This window comes from Pelophylax lessonae (genome assembly GCF_965119305.1).
Source record: "Pelophylax lessonae genome assembly, chromosome: 8".
Lineage (NCBI taxonomy): Eukaryota > Metazoa > Chordata > Amphibia > Anura > Ranidae > Pelophylax > Pelophylax lessonae.
In genome coordinates, this window is record NC_138775.1 from 56,125,804 (window position 1) to 56,149,361 (window position 23,558).

Sequence of the window (23,558 nt, forward strand, 5' to 3'; positions counted from 1 at the left end):
CGACATTGCGGCGGACAGATCGGACCCTTGACTGACATTTTTGACACTTTTGGGGTTACCAGTGACATTTCTACAGTAATCAGTGCTATACATATGCACTGTTACTGTAAAAATGACAATGGCAGGGAAGGAGTTAACTTTATTTGAGAAGGAGGGGTTAGGTGTGTCCCTTGGGGCGTGCTTCTAACTGTGATTGGATGTGGCTTGAGGTGTAAGAACAGAGATCTACGGTCCTACATAGCAGAACCGTATGATCTCAATTCTTACACAGGGGAGAATGACAGGTGGCTGTGTTTACATTAGCCGCCTGCCTTTCTCCCGCTGTAACGGACAATCGCGAGTGCCCAGCGGACATCGGGTCCACTGGGCACAAGCGCGGGGGGGTCCGTGAGCGATCGGGAGCGGGAGCGTGCCTCCGGCGGCGCGGGCTCGCTCCCTAGAACCTCACAGGCTAGCGACGTAGACCTACGTCACTTTGCCTGTGAGGGGCTTACTGGCGACGTAAATCATCGTTAGGCAGTCTGCAAGTGGTTAAAATGGACCTGACGACGGATAAGTACTCACATCAGCTGAGCCGGGATGAGAGACCCGTGCAACCCCCAGGTAGTGGCTGCCAACCCTTGACCCGGGAATTGAAGGAGTGGAACAAACAGACAAGGGGTGGTGGCATTAAGTGGTGACCCATATTGCATCCACACAAGGGGGGGACATGTGGGAATCTCACATCGCAACTCCCGGAGCAGGTCAGACCAACCACCAGAGGGAGCACTGATTGACCAGTGCTCTCTCTGGTGGTTGGTCTGACCTGCTCCGGGAGTTGCGATGTGAGATTTGGGGAGATTCTTTCTCTCCCCTGCTGTACCCTCCTTTTCACCATGTGGACGGGCGGGGCCATCTTTACATCGACGCCATGCACTGTGCCCGACGCTTGACGGTCACACTTGTGACGTCATTGCATCGGCCACACTCGTTCCACCCATTGCAGGCTTGGGGAAACCGGAGCTTTGGTGCCGTATCTTCCCCTGAGATGACACTCGCCTTAGGCGTCTGTTCATGTCTCTCATTAGCCGCTCCACATGGCGTTAGGCGTGGCGCTCACCACGCCTCCTTGGGGGTACATAGGGGAGGTTTTTGCACCAGGAATTGCAGATTCACTCAGTCACCCAGGAGATTTATCCCACACCACTGGCTTCACATTTGCATGCCTTGGCAGACTTCAACTCACTCTGGTACATTCATTAATTCCCTATGGACTTCACACTTTTATACCCCTATACATTTCTCACTCCTTCTTGGCTCTTTTTTTGCCACACTCTTTATCGGTATCACTTTTTCTTTTTCCTCCACTTCTCTGGTCTCCATCTGTTTCACTACACACCCGTTTTTCTTTTCATCTCTTGTTCTATACTCCTGCTTGTGCTTTACTATATGTCTATTACACAGATACTCCTTATACTCCATTATTATATATAGTAGATTACCTTACTTCATTATTTTTACATATTCTTATATACGCATATACAGTGGGTACGGAAAGTATTCAGACCCCCTTAAATTTTTTTCACTCTTTGTTATATTGCAGCCATTTGCTTTAATCATTTAAGTTCATTCTTCTTCCTCATGAATGTACACATAGCACCCCATACTGACAGAAAAACACAGAATTGTTGACATTGTTGCAGATTTATTAAAAAAGAAAAACTGAAATATTACATGGTCCTAAGTATTCAGACCCTTTGCTGTGACACTCATATATTTAACTCAGGTGCTTTCCATTTCTTCTGATCATCCTTGAGATGGTTCTACACCTTCATTTGAGTCCAGCTGTGTTTGATTATACTGATTGGACTTGATTAGGAAAGCCACACACCTGTCTATATAAGACCTTCCAGATCACAATGCATGTCAGAGCAAATGAGAATCATGAGGTCAAAGGAACTGCCTGAAGAGCTCAGAGACAGAATTGTGGCAAGGCACAGATCTGGCCAAGGTTCCAAAAAGATTTCTGCTGCACTTAAGGTTCCTAAGAGCACAGTGGCCTCCATAATCCTCAAATGGAAGACGTTTGGGACGACCAGAACCCTTCCTAGAGCTGGCCGTCCGGCCAAACTGAGCTATCGGGGGAGAAGAGCCTTGGTGAGAGAGGTAAAGAAGAACCCAAAGATCACTGTGGCTGAGCTCCAGAGATGCAGTCAGGAGATGGGAGAAAGTTGTAGAGAGTCAACCATCACTGCAGCCCTCCACCAGTCGGGGCTTTATGGCAGGGTGGCCCGACGGAAGCCTCTCCTCAGTGTAAGACACATGAAAGCCCGCATGGAGTTTGCTAAAAAAACACCTGAAGGACTCCAAGATGGTGAGAAATAAGATTCTCTGGTCTGATGAGACCAAAATAGAGCATTTTGGCCTTAATTCTAAGCGGTATGTGTGGAGAAAACCAGGCACTGCTCATCACCTGTCCAATACAGTCCCAACAGTGAAGCATGGTGGTGGCAGCATCATGCTGTGGGGGTGTTTTTCAGCTGCAGGGACAGGACGACTGGTTGCAATCGAGGGAAAGATGAATGCGGCCAAGTACAGGGATATCCTGGACAAAAACCTTCTCCAGAGTGCTCTGGACCTCAGACTGGGCCAAAGGTTTACCTTCCAACAAGACAATGACCCTAAGCACACAGCTAAAATAACGAAGGAGTGGCTTCACAACAACTCCGTGACTGTTCTTGAATGGCCCAGCCAGAGCCCTGACTTAAACCCAATTGAGCATCTCTGGAGAGACCTAAAAATGGCTGTCCACCAACGTTTACCATCCAACCTGACAGAACTGGAGAGGATCTGCAAGGAGGAATGGCAGAGGATCCCCAAATCCAGGTGTGAAAGACTTGTTGCATCTTTCCCAAAAATACTCCTGGCTGTATTAGATCAAAAGGGGGCTTCTACTAAATACTGAGCAAAGGGTCTGAATACTTAGGACCATGTGATATTTCAGTTTTTCTTTTTTAATAAATCTGCAACAATGTCAACAATTCTGTGTTTTTCTGTCAGTATGGGGTGCTATGTGTACATTCATGAGGAAGAAGAATGAACCTAAATGATTTTAGCAAATGGCTGCAATATAACAAAGAGTGAAAAATTTAAGGGGGTCTGAATACTTTCCGTACCCACTGTACATATATAACCTCACAAAATGCATTGAGCCTCAAGATGTTTATGTATCTACATGCAATTTATACTGTTAGGGACCTATATGTATACTTTTTGTACTTTTGCTGTTTGATCCTGTCTACTGTGTATTGTATGACAAAATAAAATGCAGTATTTATGGCCTACGGTACCCACCTCAATTAAATTCCCATGGGCGCTTTTCTTTTCTTCTTCTTCAACTATGTAGTGCAAGGGCCTGCCTGATTGCATACAAATTGAAAGTGTTTAGGTCTGACCTCATATTATATGGTTTTGGTAAATCTAAAGGAAAAAATCTAAAGGAAAGGTTTTGCCTAAACTTCTACTTTAGCTTAAAACAACAAAAAAAAAGACTTTACAATCACTTTAAAGCGGAGTTCCACCCAAAAGTGGAACTTCCGCTTTAGGCAGTTCTAACCCCCTGGCATGCCACATTTGGCATGTCATTTTTTTTGGGGGGGGGGGGGAGCAGGTACCTAGTTTTGACAGGTACCCGCTCCCACTTCCGCTCGGAGCGCCGCAGCGCCCTGAGCGGAAGTTCTCCTCTCCCCCTCCCTCCCTGCAATCTTCTGGGACATGTCAGAGGTCCCAGAAGGTTGCCGGCCAATCACGACGCGCTGCGCAACTCGCGCATGCACAGTGCGTACCGGGCTGTGAAGCTGACAACTGTCACAGCCGGGTGCCCACACCAGTGATGCCGGCGCCGCAGACAGAGGGAGAAGAGCGAGGCTTTGGGCGGCCGCATCGCTGGACTGTTGGACAGGTGAGTGTGTGTTTAGGCTGAAACTCTGCTTTAACCGCTTGCCGACCGTCGCAAGTAAATTTACTGCGGCGGTCAGCCCCTGCCAGGCAGAGTGACGTTAATTAACGTCACTAGCCTGGGAGGGTCTGGGGAGCGAGCGCGCGCCGCCTAAGGCACGCTCCCGCTCCCGCGCGGTCACGGACCCCCCCCGCGCGTGTGACCGGCGGACCCGATGTCCGCCGCTCACTCGGCGATCGTCGGGGGAGAGGGAGAAAGTCAGGCAGCTTGTGTAAACAAGCTGCCTGTCATTCTCCTCGGTGTTAAAACACTGATCAGACAGATCTACTATGTAGATCCGTTGATCAGTGTCCTTTCACCTCAAGCCACAGCCAATCACAGTAGAAAGCACGCCCCTAGGGACACACACAGCCCCTCCCTCCCAAATAAAGTTAACCCCTTCACTACCAGTGTTTTTTTACAGTAACAGTGCATATATATAGCACTGATTACTGTAGAAATGTCACTGGTAACCCCAAAAGTGTCAAAAATTTCAGTCAAGGGTCCGATCTGTCCGCCGCAATGTCGCAGGACCGCAAAAAAAATCGCAGATCGCCGCCATTACCCGTTAAAAAAAAAAACAACCAAAATGACAAAAATCTTTCCCTTTGTTAGTAAACGCGATAACTTTTGCGCAAACCAATCAAAATACGCTTTTTGCGATTTTTCTTACCAAACATAGGTAGCATAAAACAAATTGGCCGAAAATGTTAGAAAATTTTGATTTTTACATTTTTTTTGGGGGAAATTTCATATAAAAAAATGTGAAAAATATTGCTATTTTTGCAAAATTGATGCTCTTTTTTTGTTTATAGCGCGTGATCAAAAAATCGCACAGGTGACCAAATACCACCAAAAGAAAGCTCTGTTTGTGGGAAAAAAAGGACGTCAAATTCGTTTAGGTACAGTGTTGCACGACAGCGCAATTGTCCGTTAAAGTCACGCAGTGCCGAATCGCAAAATACCCCCTGGTCGTTTAGCAGGAAAATCCTCCGGGGCTTAAGTGGTTAAGGATGTGTTCACGATTATAAAGGTTTAGTAAATGAATAATGAATGAATGATTATTAATTAGTAATAATTGATCCTATTTTGATATTAATAATAATTGATCATAATAATAAATGATTTCAAACATGATTACAGAGCAGTATTGGTGGCCAGAAGATCTGGTGCTGCTGCCAATTACATCCTTGGCCTGTTGACCTTGAAAATAGATGCTCTATTTGTAGACCTGTCTGAAGTACATGCAAAATCCTGTCTGTGTAAAACTAGACTGTCAATTCAAATAGTACAGTGCAAACTCTTTGCAGTCTGAAACCGGTTTTCAGTCATTGGCTTCAACAACATGGCGCCTTGAGCGCGGACAGGTGTGAAATGCTGCAGTTTTCCCTAGTTCTAAGCCAGATGCCGGTTTCACTGACAGCAGTGGGACAACCAAAAATTAACCCTGGGTTAAACCAAGCATTGTCGCTCTGTGGTGCGGTGTACATACATATCCCCGGGGGGGAACTGTTGTCCGCAGTGTTCAGGTCACCCTGTGTTGTTGGTAGTCAGCCTATGGCACATGTGAGTGTGATGTGTGTACAGAAGAGGTAACCTCACACAGTTACTATGGAGAGGAGGGAGTTCTTCACCTCCTTACTGGTGAGTATCCCCTGTGTGTGACTGAAGGGGCTCCTCTCATCTATCACTGTGTGTTGGAAGGACTTGTAGTCATAGAACTCTGGAGAAACATAGTTTAGATGCTATAAAAAAAGGGAAAAAAAAACAAAAATCTAGTTTAGGTGGGGGTGTTTTTAGCTGGGGTGGTGGAGCATTTGCCATAATCTTCATTACAGATGAGCTTGCGTGTTCTCAGAACTTTATCCGAATAACTATCCAAATATCAACATCGTGCTTCCCTATGCTCCAATCAGCAACAGGCTGGGTCATACCAGCCCCCCCCCCCCCCCCCACTATGGCTCACTTAACAAAGGGGTGCCATTACACCAATGAGCTATAAAACTATGACCACCCACCATAACCCGTCGCGGCATGGACTCCACTAGATCTTTGAAGGTACGCTGTGTTATCTGGCACCAAGCTGCTGGTAGATCAGCGGTTGTATACTCCTGAAAAAAAACAAACCCTGCAGGACAATGGCATAATGAGCTAGTATGCATCGCATACTAAATACTTACCTTAGAACGAAGCCCCGACACGGTCGTCTGGACAACGCTGAGGGCGTTGACATGCTCCCTCGGCGTCTCTTCCTGGTTCGGCGGCTCCAGCGCTGTGAGTGGCCAGAGCCGTGATGATGTCACTCCCGCGCATGCACGCGGGAGTTTCACTTTCCGGCAAGATCCGGCAAGGAGCTCTTAAGGTCCACCTGACGTCAGCGGCTGCATGCAGGTTAAATATCCCCTAAATCGTGCCGGTTTAGGAGATATTAATTATACCTACAGGTAAGCCTTATTATAGGCTTACCTGTAGGTAAAAGTCAAATAGCGGAGTATACTACCACTTTAAACCCCTTGGTGTCGCCCCCAAGCAAATATGCGACCTCTCGGCCCCTGGGCTTTAGTGGCAAGAGGCCGCTTGTTTGCGTGAATTGCGATCAATAGCGCTGTGCTGAAAACGCATGCCCTGCGCGCTCCCGGCACAGTGAATAGTGTCTAACCAAAAAAGATTTCAGATCACATGACCACCTTGATATCCAATCGCGGCGGTCACATGATCTTAAGCCACGCCCTGCTTCCCAGCATCTTAAAGAGCTGGGAGGCGCAGCGTGAAGAGGTTAAGTCCTGTAAGTTGCAAGGTGAGACCTCTTGTTTATTTTCCAGCACATCCCACAGATCATCAATTGGATTGGGATCTGGAGAATTTGGACAGAGGCCAAGTCAAAATCTGAAACTTGTTGTTATGTTCAACAAACCATTCTTGAAATATTTTTGCAGTGTGGCAGGGAACATTATCCTGCTGAAAGAGGTCACTGCCTTCAGCCAATACCGTTTCCATTAAGGGATGTACTGTACTTGGTCAGCAACAATGTTTAGGTAGGCGTCACGTGCCAGGTAACCTCCACATTAATGGCATTACCCAGCAGAACATTGCCCAAAGCATCACACTGCCTCCACCGGGTTGCCGTCTTCCCATAGTGCATCCTGGTGCTATCTCTTCCCCCCAGGTAAGTGACGCACATACAAACGGCTATCCATATGATATAAAAGAAAATGTAATTCATCAGACCAGGCCACCTTCTTTCATTGCTCTGTGGTCCAGTACTGATGCCCACTTTTTTGTTTAGCACTTTTGGCTATGGACACGGGTCAGCATAGGCACCCTGACCAGTCTGCGGCTTAATAGCCCCAAACACAACAAACTGCGATGCACTGTGGGTGTTATTTACAACAGCTGGAGAGTGCAAAATCAGGTGCAACAATGCATAGACCCCAATCAGCTTCCAGATTTTATTACCAAAGGTTAAGGCCCCTTTCACTCGGGCGATCCGATCTGATCCGTCTGTCAGTTTTTCAGGTGGACCTGATCGGATGCTCCATGCATCCCTATGGGGCAGTGGATGTCAGCGGTGACATATCCGCTGACACCCGCTGCTCTCAAATCCGATCCTGTCCGTGAAATCCAGACGGATGGAAACCCTATTTTCCATCCGTCTGGAGGATCGGATCGGATGAGAACGAACAGGCGGTCCGTTCTCATCCGATCTCCTCATAGAGGACATCGGGGATCTGACAGCTCCATCTCCGCACACAGAGCGGAGACGGAGCTGTCATCTGCCTGCTCAGCGGGGATCAGCGGATCGATCCCCCGCTGAGCAGAACGGACTCCGTCGGTGGTGCGCCTGTGTGAAAGTCTAACTGAACAAGCTGAAGTTAGAAGCTGTTTGGCTATCATGCACAACTGCACCAGGATTTTGAGTACACCAGTTTTAGTAAATCCACCCCTGTGTGACCGCTTTATATCTGAACCAGCAATTTGAACTACAGTAGCTCTTCTATTGGATTTGACTACACGGACCAGCCTTTGCTCCTCACCTGCATCACTGAGCCTTGGCTGCCCATGACCCTGTCACCAGTACACTGGTTTTCTTTCTTTGAACCATTTTTTGTAGGTTCCGACCACCGCAGACTGGGAAAATCCCTCAAAAGCTGCAGTTTTGGAGTTGCTGTGACCCAGTCATCTAGCTATTTAGAATTTGGCCCTTGTCGGAGTCACTCAAATCCTTGCGCTTGCCTTTTATTCTGCTTTCAACATATAAACTTCAGGGACAACGTGCTCACTTGCTGCCTAATATATCCCACCCTGAGGTGCCATTGTAACAAAATAGTCAATGTTATTAATTTTACCTGCCAGTGGTGTGCACAGAGCAATATACACTCTGGGCTCAAGATGAGATGGGTTCTAGGAACACTGTAACTCCTGGCTTAGCGCATGTGCAGGGTTTTCTTTCACCAGTGGAAGCCCAATGCCTGAACAGGATTTCCACACACAGGACCAGGAATAACTGGCAGCGTAGATGGCAGTGGTGGAGGATGTTTGCGGGTGCCAGTGGCAAACATCAAAATCACTATATTTTTATTTATTTTTTTAACTCCAATCAGCTGCAGGCCATTCTCCGCCACGCAGCCAACGTGAACAAATCGGCGGGATGCTGGTGATGTCAGTGTACTTATATGGACACATGCCCATATTAAGACAATGACATTGACAGAATGTTGACATACACTGAATGGTATGGCTGATCAGTGTATGTCCACATTCTGTCAATGTCATTGTCTTAATATGGGCATGTGTCCATATAAGGGCACTGACATCACCAGCATCCCGCGGCTTTGTTCGGCTGCGTGCCGGAGAATGGCCTGCAGCTGATTGGAGTTAAAAAAATAAATAAAAATATAGTGATTTTGATGTTTGCCACTGGCACCCGCAAACATCCTCCACCACTGCCATCTACGCTGCCAGTTATTCCTGGTCCTGTGTGCGGAAATCCTGTTCAGGCATTGGGTGTCCACTGGTGAAAGAAAACCCTGCACATGCGCTAAGCCAGGAGTTACAGTGTTCCTAGAACCCATCTCATCTGGAGCCCAGAGTGTATATTGCTCTGTGCACACCATTGCCCTTTACACATGTCTGGTGTATCAAGATTTAGAAGGGGTTTACTCTGGATATATACCCTAATGCCCATCTCCTTTTATAGGGCACACGTTGTATAGGGATTAGGGATGAGCTTAGGCGCGTACGATCTGAACACACCTGAGCTGACAGGAAGCCGTCACTGCACACTGCCAATCGTAGGCAGTGAGGCATTTCCCAGGCCGCAGCTGCACATACACACGCTCTTGGGACAAAAAGCTAACTACAGCGCTTGCTGAATATAGGGTTCTGATATCAAAGAAGTTTTAAGTATCTTATAAAATATATACCCCAATATATATGATATATATATATCTTTTTGAGGGGCGAGGGCCACTTTATCGACTTGGTAACCAGTTGCGAACCACAATGACCGGAGCGGGCAGATGACTGGTTCGTGTCCACACAGCTTATGCAGAGCATAAGGCTGCTTTCACAGGGATGCACTGCAGTTTACCTGCACCTCAATCTTCAACTCTTCCTCAGGATTACTGCAGGTATCGCTGGCTGCTGCTGTGCCCCAGGCAGGTATGGCTGTTGGCTGGTGCTGTTGGCGGGTACTGTTGACGGGTACTGTTGGCTGATACTGCTGGCTGGTTCCTTTCTATCAGTGTAACAGGAGCAGCACTGGAGGAAGCATGCGTCTGCACTAGAGAGCAGAGCCGATGCTTTCTGTATCGCTCCATGCTACAGGCCGGGTACATTTGGTATCACTCCGCCTGTGACAGGAGCTGGCGCTATACAGGAAGCATCGGCTCTGCTTCCTCTAGTGCTGGCTCAGTTCCTTCACACTGATGCTCGGGGATGGCGGGTCGGGAACCTGCAATCTGGGCTTATCAATCTGCCATCCCAGAGCAGTAGGTGGTGCCGGGATTCTGTTGGGAGGCACCAGGACGCGGCTCCTAATGGGAATGGTGTTCCTGCTGTCTAAAAAGTACAGGAACATTGTTCCCTTGCATTCCTGCAGGATTTGAGCCCTGAAATTATCCATACCTGGAATATCTTTTTAAAGCGGTTCTTCTCCCTTGTTTGAAAAAAAAAAAAAAATTTAAAGTCAGCAGCTACAAATACTGTGGCTGCTGACTTTTTTTTTTAAAAAAAAAAGCACACCCACCTGCCCTAGACTTCAGTGCAGTCCTCAGCCAAATCACTTCTTTATGTCTGTGCTTTGTGAATGGCTTCACAGCCTTCTGGGATATGAAATGTGTTCCAGAAGGTTGGGGGCAGGAGTCAGAACTTCCTGTAGCCGGTCTGCGGCCATCCGAATGGGTGCTTGTCAAAAGCAGGTACCCACTCCCCCCCCCCCAAAAAAAAAATAGGACTCCTTTTAGGGTGAAGTTCCGCTTTAAGTTCTTCTAGAACTGTTATTGTATCTGAACTATCAATTAAAATCTAGCTTCCTGTGTGTGGGATATTAATTGAGTCGATTGTTGACTATAGATCAATGATTCATACCAGAAGACATTGATCATTTGACATTTGTAGAGCCATCATTAGACCAAGCCCCCAAAAAAATCTCTGCTGCATTACATGGCTCACATTTCCAAGGCGTTTGTGGAGGATCTTGGTATCTATATTTTATCTGGGATAGACCACGTGACTAGTGCCTTAGCAAGCAAGGATGTGAGATATCCCATGTTATTGAATACTGTTGCTTTTGTAAGATGAATGGAAAAAAATGCATACATTTTTGGCTATTGGTGTATATTAGGGATGCACCGATCTGATATTCGGATTGGATATCGGCCCCGATACTGGCAAAATAGCTGGATCGGTAAAATTTAGCAGATCCACGGGCCGATCCGGGGCGTCGCTACTCTCCAGGCTTCTGACCCTCCCTCAATCACTTCAATAGGAGAAAAAAAAGCTTTTACTCATCTAATTCTACAGTTGCAGGCATTCTTCTTCTGTTTATAGGGGGGGGGGGGGGTCGTCTTTCTTGCGGTATCCACATCACTGGCTGTGTGATGTGGACATTTCCTCGGTATCTGCTGATCCCAATACCAATCCGGAAGTATTATTTTGTTATAAGCTATCAAAACAGTACTTCCGGATCGGAATCGGGACCGGCAATTTCACAAATCAAAAGATCGGGACCAAAAAAGTCAGATCGGTGCATCCCTAGTGTATATATGTATACAGTTAATGTGTTTTGTATATATGTATTCTGCGTATGTAGGGATATGTTGTAATTCCCAAAGACTGTGATGCTAAACAAAGATTTCATCAAATGAAGGGAACATTGAGTGAGAATACTAACTGGCAATCAATCTGCATGATATCCTAGTCTGAGATTAGAAGTGTAATTACCTTATTGATTATAGTTACAGCTATAGGTGTCACATCTTCAGCACTTGGCAGACAGCACTTGAAAGTGAGATGTACCGTTATACGACGACTGTTATGTTTTTCGTCTGACAAGATAATTGCTAAAAGGGTCCCCGTGGTATAATACATCTCAGCTGGGTACTGAAACTTTGTGAAAGGTCTCCTAAGAGCATCGTTCATGTCCAAAATGGTTTTATATCGCCTTATCGGGGCACATTTGGAGACCAATAAAATAAAAGGGATTTACATTGTCCTACAGTAAAGCAGATTTACTGGCAAAGATTGAATTTCATGAGCAGAGACCTGACAAATTTTGATTCTTGTACGTGCAGGCTGGATGTACATAGATGGATCTACTGATCAACTTCTGTATAACCAACTTGTTGGAAAATGGCTGAATAATCAAGGCCGCCAGCTAAAGCTGGCAGCACTTACCAATGTATTCTGATGACGGGGAAGTCTGCTCACTGTCAGAATACAATAGCTCGGCGGGAGTGATTGAGACTAGGGATGCACCGATCCGATATTCGGATCGGATATCGGCGCCGATATGGCCATTTTAGATGGATCGGGGGATCGGTAACATTGACCACTGGCCGATCCGGTTTTTGCTTGGTAACGGCTCAGCCATCCCTTACTAGGTGCAGTAGTACCGTATTTTTCGGACTATAAGGCGCACTGAAAATCCTAAAATTTGATCAAAAACCGGCAATGCGCCTTATAATCCGGTGCGCCTTATATATGAAAATAGTTTGAAAATGTACCGTTAACTGGATGGTTTGACCAAAGGGGTGCAACCACTGGACATAAGTGTCAATCATTCCTTCAAGGCAAAACTGCTAATCAATGGATGATGGAAGGAGAGCACTCCTTCATGAAGACGGGGAGGCAACGCCGGGCCAGTTATGCCACTGTGTGCCAGTGGATAGTGGATGCCTGGCATAAAGTATCCGCTGGAACTGTCATCCGAGGGTTCGCGATGAGCACCTGCCAGTAAACCTCGCGCGGATCAAAGTTCCAAAAAAAAAGTGCGCCTTATAATCCGGCGCGTTTATATATGAAAATAGTTTGAAAATTTACTGTTAACTGATACTGCGCCTTATAGTCGCGAAAATACGGTTGTATGGGATGGGAGCCGCTACTTCCGGTATAGTCCCGACTCACAGGCGGAGTGATATCAGATGCACTCCGCCTGTGAATGGAGGAGCCGTACACATGAAGCAGCGGCTTTGCTCTGTACTGCAGCCGCTTGCTTTGTGTGTAGCTCCGGATCGGTTCCGGTATCGGCGATTTCACAACGCCAGATATTGGTATCGGGTCCAAAAAAGTCAGATCGGTGCATCCCTAATTGAGACCTTGCTTTTTGTTCAACAAAAGAAAAAATGAAACCTGTATGGGCTTTCTAAGACTTTAAGGCCACTTTTACACTGCAGACAAATTGGGTCTGCCTGTCAGTATTTTTGGCAAACCCAATTGGACCATTCATTGCCCTCTATTCCTCCTTTTTGTCTCTTCCTAAGCATCTCAACTATTTTTTCTTTCACCCAACCTTGTTTTTGCAAACCTGTTGTGTGTACTCAATCACTGATTCTACAAGAGACAGCAATTGGTTTTCTGTAAAAAAAAAACCAAAGCACCTTTTTGTTCAATAATTTTTATTGTTTTCGCACACAGACCTGCATTGCATCCAGCAGCAGAAACAGGCGATATGGTACAGAGAGAAATGATCAGTGCATGACTTTAGGGAAGGAGTGGAAAGTCAACAGGTAGACAGATAAAAAACGTAGGGCCAGGAGACACATGGAGAAGATAGAAAAAGGAAGAGAGTGGCGGGAACTCCTTCACCATTGGATAAGTAAGGTGACCATTACAGGTCTAGTAGACGCCAATCAAAACCCGATGGCACGAATTTAGTGACTCTGGATCCCACGTTTTTATGAGATGTACACATGGACTCAGTAAGCTTAGTGTTAGCTTATCGTTCGTGAGCATCCAGTGTACTTCAGATTTTACTGCTTTCGGGGAGAGTATATTTGTCAGCCAAGCTCTAGCTATAGTCTGTTTGGTGGCAGTAAATATACAAATCAGAAGTCTAAATTGGTGGTTAATGAGTCTTCTCATGTTTCAAATTAAGCAACGCCACCATCAGGATAGTAACTTAAAATTAATAACTTAAAAATATGTTAAGCATATGATAAATCTGGTTCCATAAGGCAGGAACAGTTGGATATGTCCACCATAATGTGAACGTTATTTGCCCGGTTTCAGGCATCTCCTAAAGCAGTTCCCAGGAATATAAAACATCTTTAACCAATGGATGTCTTAAGGTTGTATCTAATGGCGCTTTTCCACTGCATGGAACTGAACGGTTCGGCTCACTTTTGCGCTTTGCATGGTACCGCATGGTACGGTGTTGGAACGCTTCGGTACGGTACGGTACGGCGACGCTTTTCCACTACATGGAACTGAACGGTACGGCTCGCTTAAACAGTACCACCTCAGTTGTGGTTCCAAGAGGGCCGTACGGGTACCATATCCCACAATCCTTTGCATGCAGCCTTGACTGTTTGTCACTACTAGCCACTGATTGGTCAGAGAATCGTTGTTATCCCACCCACTTTACTTTAGTGGAAAAGCAAACCGTACCGAACGGGGGGGGCTGTGCCTGCACTGCATGGGTTAGCTGCTAATTTTGTCTGTGGATGAACACAGAGCTTATACTCACCTGATCCTTCAATCCTAAGAAAAAAAGGTACTCCCCCACAGTGGCGTAGCGTGGGTTGTCAGCGCCCGGGGCAAGGTAAGTAATTTGCGCCCCCTACACAAATCTACTAGACCACTACACTGACACCTACAGAGACCTACCTTATACCTACACTGACCTACCTGTCCATTACAGAGACCTACCTTTTACCTTCACTGACACCTACAATGACCCCCCCCCACACTGACACCTTCACTGACAACTACACTGACCCCCCCATACACTGACACCTACACTGACCCCCCTTACACTGACAACTTCACTGACTACCCCTACATTCCCACATACACTGAGGCCTACACTGACAACTACACTGACACCTACACTGACCCCCCCCCTAACACTGACACCACACACTGACTCCCCTACACTGACCCCCCTACACCAAGACCTACACTGACACCCCCTACACTGACCCCCGCATACACTGACACCCACCCATACACTGACACCTACACTGACCCCCCCCATACACTGACACCTACACTGACCCCCCATACACTGACACCCCCTACACTGACCCACACACTGAACTCCCCATACACTGACCCCCCCATACACTGACACCCCCATACACTGACACCCCCATACACTGACACCCCCTACACTGACACCCCCTACACTGACCCACACACTGAACCCCCCATACACTGACACCCCCACTGACCCCTCATACACTGACACCCCCTACACTGACACCACACACTGACTCCCCTACACTGACCCCCCTACACCAAGACCTACACTGACCCCCATACACTGACACCCCCTACACTGACACCCCCATACACTGACCCCTACATACACTGACCCCCCATACACTGCCCCCCATACACTGACAACTTCACTGACAACTATACTGACCCCCCTTACACTGACAACTTCACTAACCCCCCTACACTGACCCCCCTTACACCGACAACTACACTGACAACTACACTAACCCCCCTTCACTGACCACCCCTACATTCCCACATACACTGAGACCTACACTGACAACTACACTGACCCCCCCTTTCACTGACACCACACACCGACTCCCCTACACTGACCCCCCTACACTAAGACCTACACTGACCCCCTTTACACTGACACCACACACCGACTCCCCTACACTGACCCCCCTACACTAAGACCTACACTGACCCCCCTTACACTGACACCACACACCGACTCCCCTACACTGACCCCCCTACACTAAGACCTACACTGACCCCCCTTACACTGACACCACACACCGACTCCCCTACACTGACCCCCCTACACTAGACCTACACTGACCCCCCTTAAACTGACAACTACACTGACCCCCTTCACTGACCCCCACCCATACACTGACACCTACACTGACCCCTACACTGACCCCCCCTATACACTGACACCCCCATACACTGACCCTTGCACTAACCCCCCCCATACACTGACACCTCATACACTGACACCCCCATACACTGATACCTACATGGACCCCTACACTGACCCCCCCCCTATACACTGACACCTACAATTACCCCCCCCCCCCCATACACTGACACCTACACTGACCCCCCATACACTGACACCCCCTACACACTGGCCCCTCCCCATACACTGACACCCCCTACACACTGCCCACCCCATACACTGACACCTACACTGACCCCCCCCATACACTGACACCCCCCTACACTGACACCTACACTGACCCCCCCCATACACTGACACCCCCCTACACTAACACCCCCCTACACTGACCTATCTCCCCCCTCCCATGTCCACTTCCCTGGGCTCCCGGAGCAGCACATCACTCACCTCTTTCTGTGTCCACACACTGGGGACTTGAGGAGGCGATCTGGAGCAGAGGAGAGACACAGCGTGTCAGCAGCAGCAGCCAGCGTGGAGGCAGCTGGTCCAGACAGCAGGGAGAGACTCCAAGAGCGGCGCTGCACATGCACAGAGCCACCGGTGTTGGCTGCCATCTTCACCCACGACCAGCCCCGCCCCCTGGCCGCACATGACACCTTCAGCGTCCGCCGCTCGTCCTGCACAAACAGGCAGTAAAGGAGCCAAGTGCAGGAAAGAGCGGGCGGGCGCCGGACGAGCACTGTCACAATAAAGGGATGGGGACATCTTGCGGATGACGGGCGTGGAATGCGCCCCCCCTAAATGTTGCGCCCGGTGCGAGTGGCCCCCTCTGCACCCCCCACGCTACGCCACTGCTCCCCCAGGTCCAGCAGTAGACCATTCCTGACTGTTTCACGTCCAGAGCTGGTCTTTGGGCATGATGACGTAAGGAACATTCCACTGTACAAGACCATGAGGGCAGGAGCTGAAGGGACTGGTCTTGCAGTGGGAGGATCGGAGGATTAGGTGACTATTTCTCATCTCTCCAATTCCCCTAGATAAAAATGAGCAGTTAACCTATGCAGTGCGGGCACAGCCCCACTGCATGGAAAAAGAAAAATGCCCGAAGTTCAGGTTTAAGATAAGGCTTATTGTCATTGCAAATAAAATCCACAATGAAATTTCAAAAGAGAAACTCCACACAACTTTAAAAATCAGAGACAAGTTCACTCGCATGTCCATAATACAGTATACAAAAATAAATAACTTCCCCTAAAATAGTAGAAACTCTAGCCCTGACCGATTGTTACCTGACTTGAATTAACTTTTCCATTTATTGCCTTAATAGCCCGTGGAAAGAAGCTCTCTCTGTACTTATTTGTTCTAAATTTAATATTCCTATAACGTCTGCCAGAGGGTAGCAATTCAAACAAGTGATAACCAGCATGTGATGAATCGCTGATTATTTTCTTTGCTCTACCAAGGCACCGAGAGTCATCTATTTCTGCTTGGGATGAGCATTTCTGTTAGCCGTGCCACAATTTGGGTACCATACTAAAATACAGTGCAACAATACGCTCTCAATTGAAAATCAATAAAAGGTCTCCAATACTTTTTGCCCTGGACCATTCTTCCTAAGTAGCCTAAGAAAGTATATTTGTTGCTGAGATTTTTTTACAGCGGCATGTACATTTACTGACCACAAAAGAGTCTCAGAAACGTATACCTGAAAAACTTAGAGGTTGTAAACCCCCTTTAATGACTTTTGCCTATAGGGGAGTCTATAATAAGGCTTACCTACAGGTACTGTAAATATTTCCTAAACCTGCCCAGTTTGAGAGATATTTACATTGCAAGCAGCCGATGACGTCATCGGCGCATGCGCTCTGAAGGAGTGATGTCATCGCGTCTCCGGCCAATCAGATGGCCGGAGGACGCGAACCAGGAAGGACAGCCAAAAATATCTGCTGTGTTATTGGTGAGCGGGTGGCACTGCAGGGGCTTCGTTCTAAGGTAAGTATTTCATAATGAGCTAGTATGCGATGCATACTAGCTAATTATGCCTTTTGTCTTTCAGGTTTTTCTTTTTTAAATTTAAAACCTCTTTAAAGCGGAGTTCTAGTCTGGGGAAAAAAAGTTAAGTCAGCAGCTGCAAGTACTGTAACTGCTAACTTTTAATATATGGACACTTACCTGTCCAGGGTTCCTGCAAGGTCAGCACCCCGAGCCGAGTCGTTCATCAGCTTCAGGTGCAGGAACCAGCATTGCAAGTAAGGGAAAATGGCCTGCTCATTCACAAGTCACGCTGCGCTTTCTGACAGGTCCCGCCATCTTCTGGGACACACGCAGGCCCCAGAAGGAAGCGGGGGAAGGAAGAGGGGCCGGACATGACTTAGATTGCTGTGTGGCGATCCTACCAGGAAATGGGAGCAGGTACCTGTCAAAACCGGGTAACCGCTCCACCCACAAAGTGCCAAATGTGCCAGTAGAGGAGGGGAGGGTGAGAACAAGCGGAGCTTCACATTTTGGATGAAGCTCAACTCCACTATCTTTCCTACCTCCACTATATAACCTTTTTTTATCCTCTCCACTAACAACTGATTGCCTAAAATCGTCCTGCAAATGTAATGCTGTTTGTACGATAGCACGGTGTGCAGTTGTAGGTAGAGAGCACATAGCACAGAGGACTCAGTACACAGCCCACCCCCCCCCCCCAATCATATGATTAAGCCTGATGGGTGGGACGAAACATGTCTGAGGAGTGTAGTCAAGGGGAGCTAATGCTGAATCTGTATCTTAACCTGTCTGCATAGTGGCTGGGCTCTGGTGTGTCACGTTTCCATCTTGTTTCTTATTATTTGGATATGCAAGGAAACGTATTGGGTTTTTGTCGCCAAAAAAGTAAATTTTAAATACCATATGTACTTCTCTTCCAACCTTTTTTAACTGGACATAATTTAGAAAATCTCACATCAATGATACTGTACCATTCTTTTGGACCCTACTTTAGTTCATGGCACCTTTACACATAATATGTCTGTGTTCACTCCATCCACTGCATCAGGCATATGTTTTTATTTTTTTTGCTATAATATACAGTATATAATATACAGTATATAATATACAGTGTCTTACAGTAAAATAATACATTTGCAGAGCAGTGAGTTTCCTAAGGAAAGAGAAGAGCACAAACATCTTATTAAAGCTCAAAAAAAGCCCTGCAGTGAGTGAGCGGAGAAGTGTCACTGCTTTGTGTAAATTACAGCTTGAGCCATTGAACTCTGAAACAAGTTTACTATCGGAATATTAGTAAAGGTAATTTTTTTTTTTTTTTTTTAAATAAACATGTCATACTTACCTGCTCTGTGCAATGGTTTTGCAGAGAGCAGCCCAGATCCTCCTTTTCTGGGGTCCCCTGTTGACGTTTCTGGCTTCTTCCCCCTGCCAAGTGTCCCCATAGCAAGTTGCCTGCATGCCGACTCCTGAACCCCCACTCTGTGTGTGCATAAGACCCACAAAGCGTGGCTCAGCCCCACCCCTGCTCCCTCCTCACTGGCTGTGATTGACAGCTGTGTCCTAGCCAATGAGGAAGCAGAGAGCTGGGAAAGTCACTGCTCTCATGCACATCACTGGATTGCGTACAGGCTCAGATACGTGTTAGGGGGTAGTTGGGGGGAGCTACACGTGGAAGGTGTGTTTTTTTTTTTTTTCTTATAAAACTTCATGCATATAATGTTTTCTTTAAAAATAACAATCATGTTAGAGCCGGTTTAGTCCAACTTGCCTGACAATTAGCGCTCCATGCTGTGCAATGGAACCATTCTAATCAGTGCGACTCAAGTCGCTCCAACTTAGAAAAAGGTTCCTGCACTATATTTTGGTGAAGTCGGAGCGACTTGCATTGACTTCTATTATGAGAAGTCGTTTGCAAGCCGCGATGAAGTTGTGCTGCACGGGCGATTTCAAAGTCTCCCAAAGTCGGGGCAACTTTGAGCCGGATTAGTGTGAACCGGCTCTTATACTTACCTCCTCTGTGCAGTTGGTTTTGCTCAGAGCCGCCCTGATCCTCCTCTTCTCGGGTCCCTCGTCTGCGCTCCTGGCTCCTCCCTCTTGCCAAGTGCCCCCACACCAAGCAGCTTGCTACAGGGACACCCGAGCCGAGCTGCTGCTCTCTGTGTCTATTCAGACATGGAGCTGCGGCTCGGCCCCATCCGCTCTCTCCTCATTGGTTCACTGGCTTTGATTGACAGCAGTGGGAGCCAATGGCTTCCGCTGTGTTTCTCAGCTAATCAGAATGGAGAGTCCCGGACAGCCGAGTCTCAGGTGAAATATTGCTGGATTGAGATGGGGTTCAGGTAAGTATGAGGAGGGCTGCTACATACAGAAGGTTTTTTTATGTTAATGCATAGATTGCATTAAGATAAAAAAAAAAAAGTCTGTTTTTAGAAATACTTTAAGGAGAAACAGGAGAAAGCTCCACTTGCAGGCTGAGTTTATGATTTTAGTTCTGACCATAACAAATAAAGAAGAAAATACAAAACCAGTATATTAGCTTTAACCCTTTCGCTGCCAGGCCCTGTGCTCCATTTTTAAACTTAGCTGGCCAGTCCATTTTTGCAATTTTTCCATTGCTTTTTTATTTTTCCCTTACAGCTTTCAGTGTTTGTTAAAGACCCCCCAAACCATATATTTTCTGAAAGCACATGGCCAGTAGAATAAAAATAAGGTGCTACTGATTTTTATTGCACAATATTTGCGAAAATGTTCATCAAAACAATATTTCTCTTTCGTTCATTGATGAACACAGCTCCTGATCTTCTTAACCATTGGATTATACTGCCCCCTACAGGAGTAGGACACTAGACAGAAAAAGTCTGGCTATGCCTATGGGCAGTCCCAGGGGATATACTCCCTCTCTCTGCTATAGGTACTCAGTTTTTTTTCTGCCTAGTCAGGAGTAAGGACCTAGTTCTCTGCTGGGATCTCAACTCATCAATCAACTGCCGGACTGGGCGATGAGCTGGATGATCTAGAAATAAAAGCTCAAATGTCCTGTAAAAGCAGCTTTTCTTTTTTTTTTTTTTGAGCTGCAGTGTGCATGAGTCCTTGGGCAGTCTGACATGGTGGCTTAAAGTGGAGTTCCAGCCTTTTCTGTGTTTATTAAAAGTCAGCAGCTACAAAAAGTGTAGCTGCTGACTTTTAATAAACACACACTCACCTGTCCAACGTTCTAGTGATGCGGCCGCCCGAAGCCTCGATCCTCTTCCTTTGGTCTCGGTGGCGCCGGCATCACTGGTGTAGGCACCCGGCTGTGACAGTTTGCGGCTTCACAGCCGGGTACGCACTGCGCATGCGCGAGTTGCGCGGCGTGTCTTGATTGGCCAGCAATCTTCTGGGACCTCTGACATGTCCCAGAAGATTGCAAGGAGGGAGGGGGAGAGGAGAACTTCCACTCAGGGCGTCGCTGCGCTCCGAGCGGAAGTGGGAGCGGGTACCTGTCAAAACCAGGTACCCGCTCCTCCCCCCAAAAAAATGACATGCCAAATGTGGCATGTCAGAGGGTCAGGACTACCTAAAGCGGAAGTTTTTAATTTTGGGTGGAACTCCGCTTTAAGGCATGCTTGTTGGTTGAGTCTAGGACTGCTTTGGCTCAAAGAAATTTGGGTGAATGAGCGGAGCATTATTCAACCATATAGTCGTGACATCTAGTGGCAGAAGGGAAGTACTGCGGGGACAGCCTCAGATTGAATGTAAGCCTTCCAGGAAAAGCTGATTTTTTATTTTTTTAAAAATGTTTACTTTACCTATTTTGTTTTAATTTTTACCTATAGTTTTGTTTTAACAAATCTCAATCCAATTCAAGCAGTCAAAGAACTTCATCCGCTTAATATGTTTAATATGCTTAAATGTCAGATCCGGTTTTCCTTCATACTGGCTATTAATATTTTGTTTCTTAGGCCGGTGGGACGGCTGGGATGTGTGTTGACCTTATTTTATTTCCTCTGGACACTATGAAAACCAGACTACAGAGCCCTCAAGGGTTTTCCAGGGCTGGTGGCTTCCGTGGCATTTATGCTGGTGTCCCCTCCACTGCTATTGGATCCTTTCCGAATGGTAAGATCTTTTTTGGATGTAAGATGTGAACTATAATGTCTCTGCCACCAAATTAGCAAAAAAGTATAATAACTTAAAGCTGAACTCAATCCTTATCTTCAGTCTTGCACAGTTGTACAGGCTTCTCTCCTGTATTGAAATTGCTTCTATGATTTCACTGCACACTGTGAGCTTCTCATAGTGTGTATTAGAAGATGCAGCAAATCAGAAAGAGCTTGCCTTATTCCTGGCTGGAGGATGTCCAGCATCATCTAAACATTTGGCCCAGGGCTCGCTGTTCCTGGAAAACTCCTTGCATTCATTGGATTTCAGTTCTTCCGATTTATGGAGGATCACAATCTTGTGTGTGTTACTTAAAAAAGGAGTTCCAGGCCCCCCCCCCCCCAAAAAAAAAGTTAAAAGTCAGCAGCTTCAAATACTGTAGCTGCTGACTTTTAATATTAGGGCACTTACTTAAGCATTCAGCATTGTCCTCAACCGAGCCGGTTCTTTAATCGTCTATCAGGTGCGGCTTCCCAGCTGGTTTCCTACTGTGCATGCACGAATCTTGCCGCACTTTGTAAATGGGCTGCAGACTTCTGGGACCTGTGAAGGCCCAGAAGGCTGCAGGGGAAGGAGTCGGGGGCCAAACTGAGCCCGAAGTGGGAGCGGGTACCTGTCAAACCAGGTACCTGCCCCCCCCCTTCCTCTTTTGGGTGGAGTTCCACTTTAAGGGGTTCTGCATACAAATACTGCCGGTCTAGGAACTCCTACTCCTCCATACCAATATACAGCCATCAAGGCACTTTAATATATATTTGCAGAAGAATTTGTACTCTGGAAAAACAACAGACTTACCGGCTTGATTACCAGGTGAAAATGCAATGCAGCTAATGCAGCCATCATATCTTAAGAATTGTAAGCTACAATCTAATAAATGTTTGTCTATTGGTTTAATACCACTTTCAGCTGTATTATATGGCCTACATTTGTGTTTTCTCACCATCTGTCTTTGTTTTATATTACTTTTAGCATCTGCTTTCTTTGTGACATATGAAACTGTGAAACATTGGCTTCACTCCGAATCGTCTTCATACCTCTCTCCAGTAGTGCACATGGTAGCCGCCTCTATGGGAGAAGTGGTATGTATAATAACGAATAACCACATTAAAAATAATAGGATATATTTTTGCATTAGGCTACATTCACACCTGAGCGTAGCGTTTTCGCGCGTTTTTCAACCGCGATTTTACCGCGATTTTTACCGCGATTTACAGGCGTTTTTACAGGCGTTTTTTGTGCAGGCGTTTTTAGATTGAATAGAAACCAATGGAAAACGCCTGTAATCTGCCCAAAAAGAAGCTCATGTACTTTTTTGAGCGTTGGGCGTTTTGCTTACAGCGTCAAAACGCTCAGATGTGAACAGGGGCCATTGAAATGAATAGGATTTGTCTTGTTGGGCGTTTTGAGAGGTGATCCTAGAGCAGAAAAACTCCCCAAAAACGCCCCAAAACGCCTACATGTGAACGGAGCCTTGGTATTTTTTGGAAATCACTCATTTAACCAACATTTGTACCTCCTTTTATTTTTGCAGTAGTGCAAAGAGGGGGCTTGCTTGACTTCATCTTTTCATGCTGATTGTTAGGGCTGTTTTTTTGACATGTTAACTCCAATATAAGTTGAGAAGAAGCCACACATGTAAACTAAATTCCTATTGAGTTTTTTTTTTTTTTTTTCATTTTTAAGCAAGAAGATTCTTTGTTGCTCTTAGTCACCAATCATTTTCCTCAATTTAATTGACCAAATATCTGCTTGTTTTCAAAGCAAAAAAGACCACAGAAATCATTCATGTTTGCTTGAGTATAATAAGGCTGGGGTCTTGATCAGGAGTCTCCAAACTTTTTAAACAAAGGACCAGTTTACTGTCCTTCAGACTTTAGA

At 46.5% G+C, this 23,558-nt stretch overlaps 1 protein-coding gene across 1 annotated transcript in view; it reads left to right on the top strand.

The window, feature by feature from the left end:
- The first annotated feature begins 5,472 nt into the window (after positions 1 to 5,472).
- SLC25A26 (solute carrier family 25 member 26) overlaps positions 5,473 to 23,558 on the top strand; it is a 243,915-nt gene continuing 225,829 nt past the window's right edge. Inside the window, exons 1-3 of the mRNA XM_082266005.1 lie at positions 5,473 to 5,620; positions 21,482 to 21,638; positions 22,650 to 22,759. Coding sequence (XP_082122131.1) covers positions 5,588 to 5,620; positions 21,482 to 21,638; positions 22,650 to 22,759 — 300 coding nt within the window. The 5' untranslated portion in view covers positions 5,473 to 5,587. The remainder of the gene's footprint in view (positions 5,621 to 21,481; positions 21,639 to 22,649; positions 22,760 to 23,558) is intronic.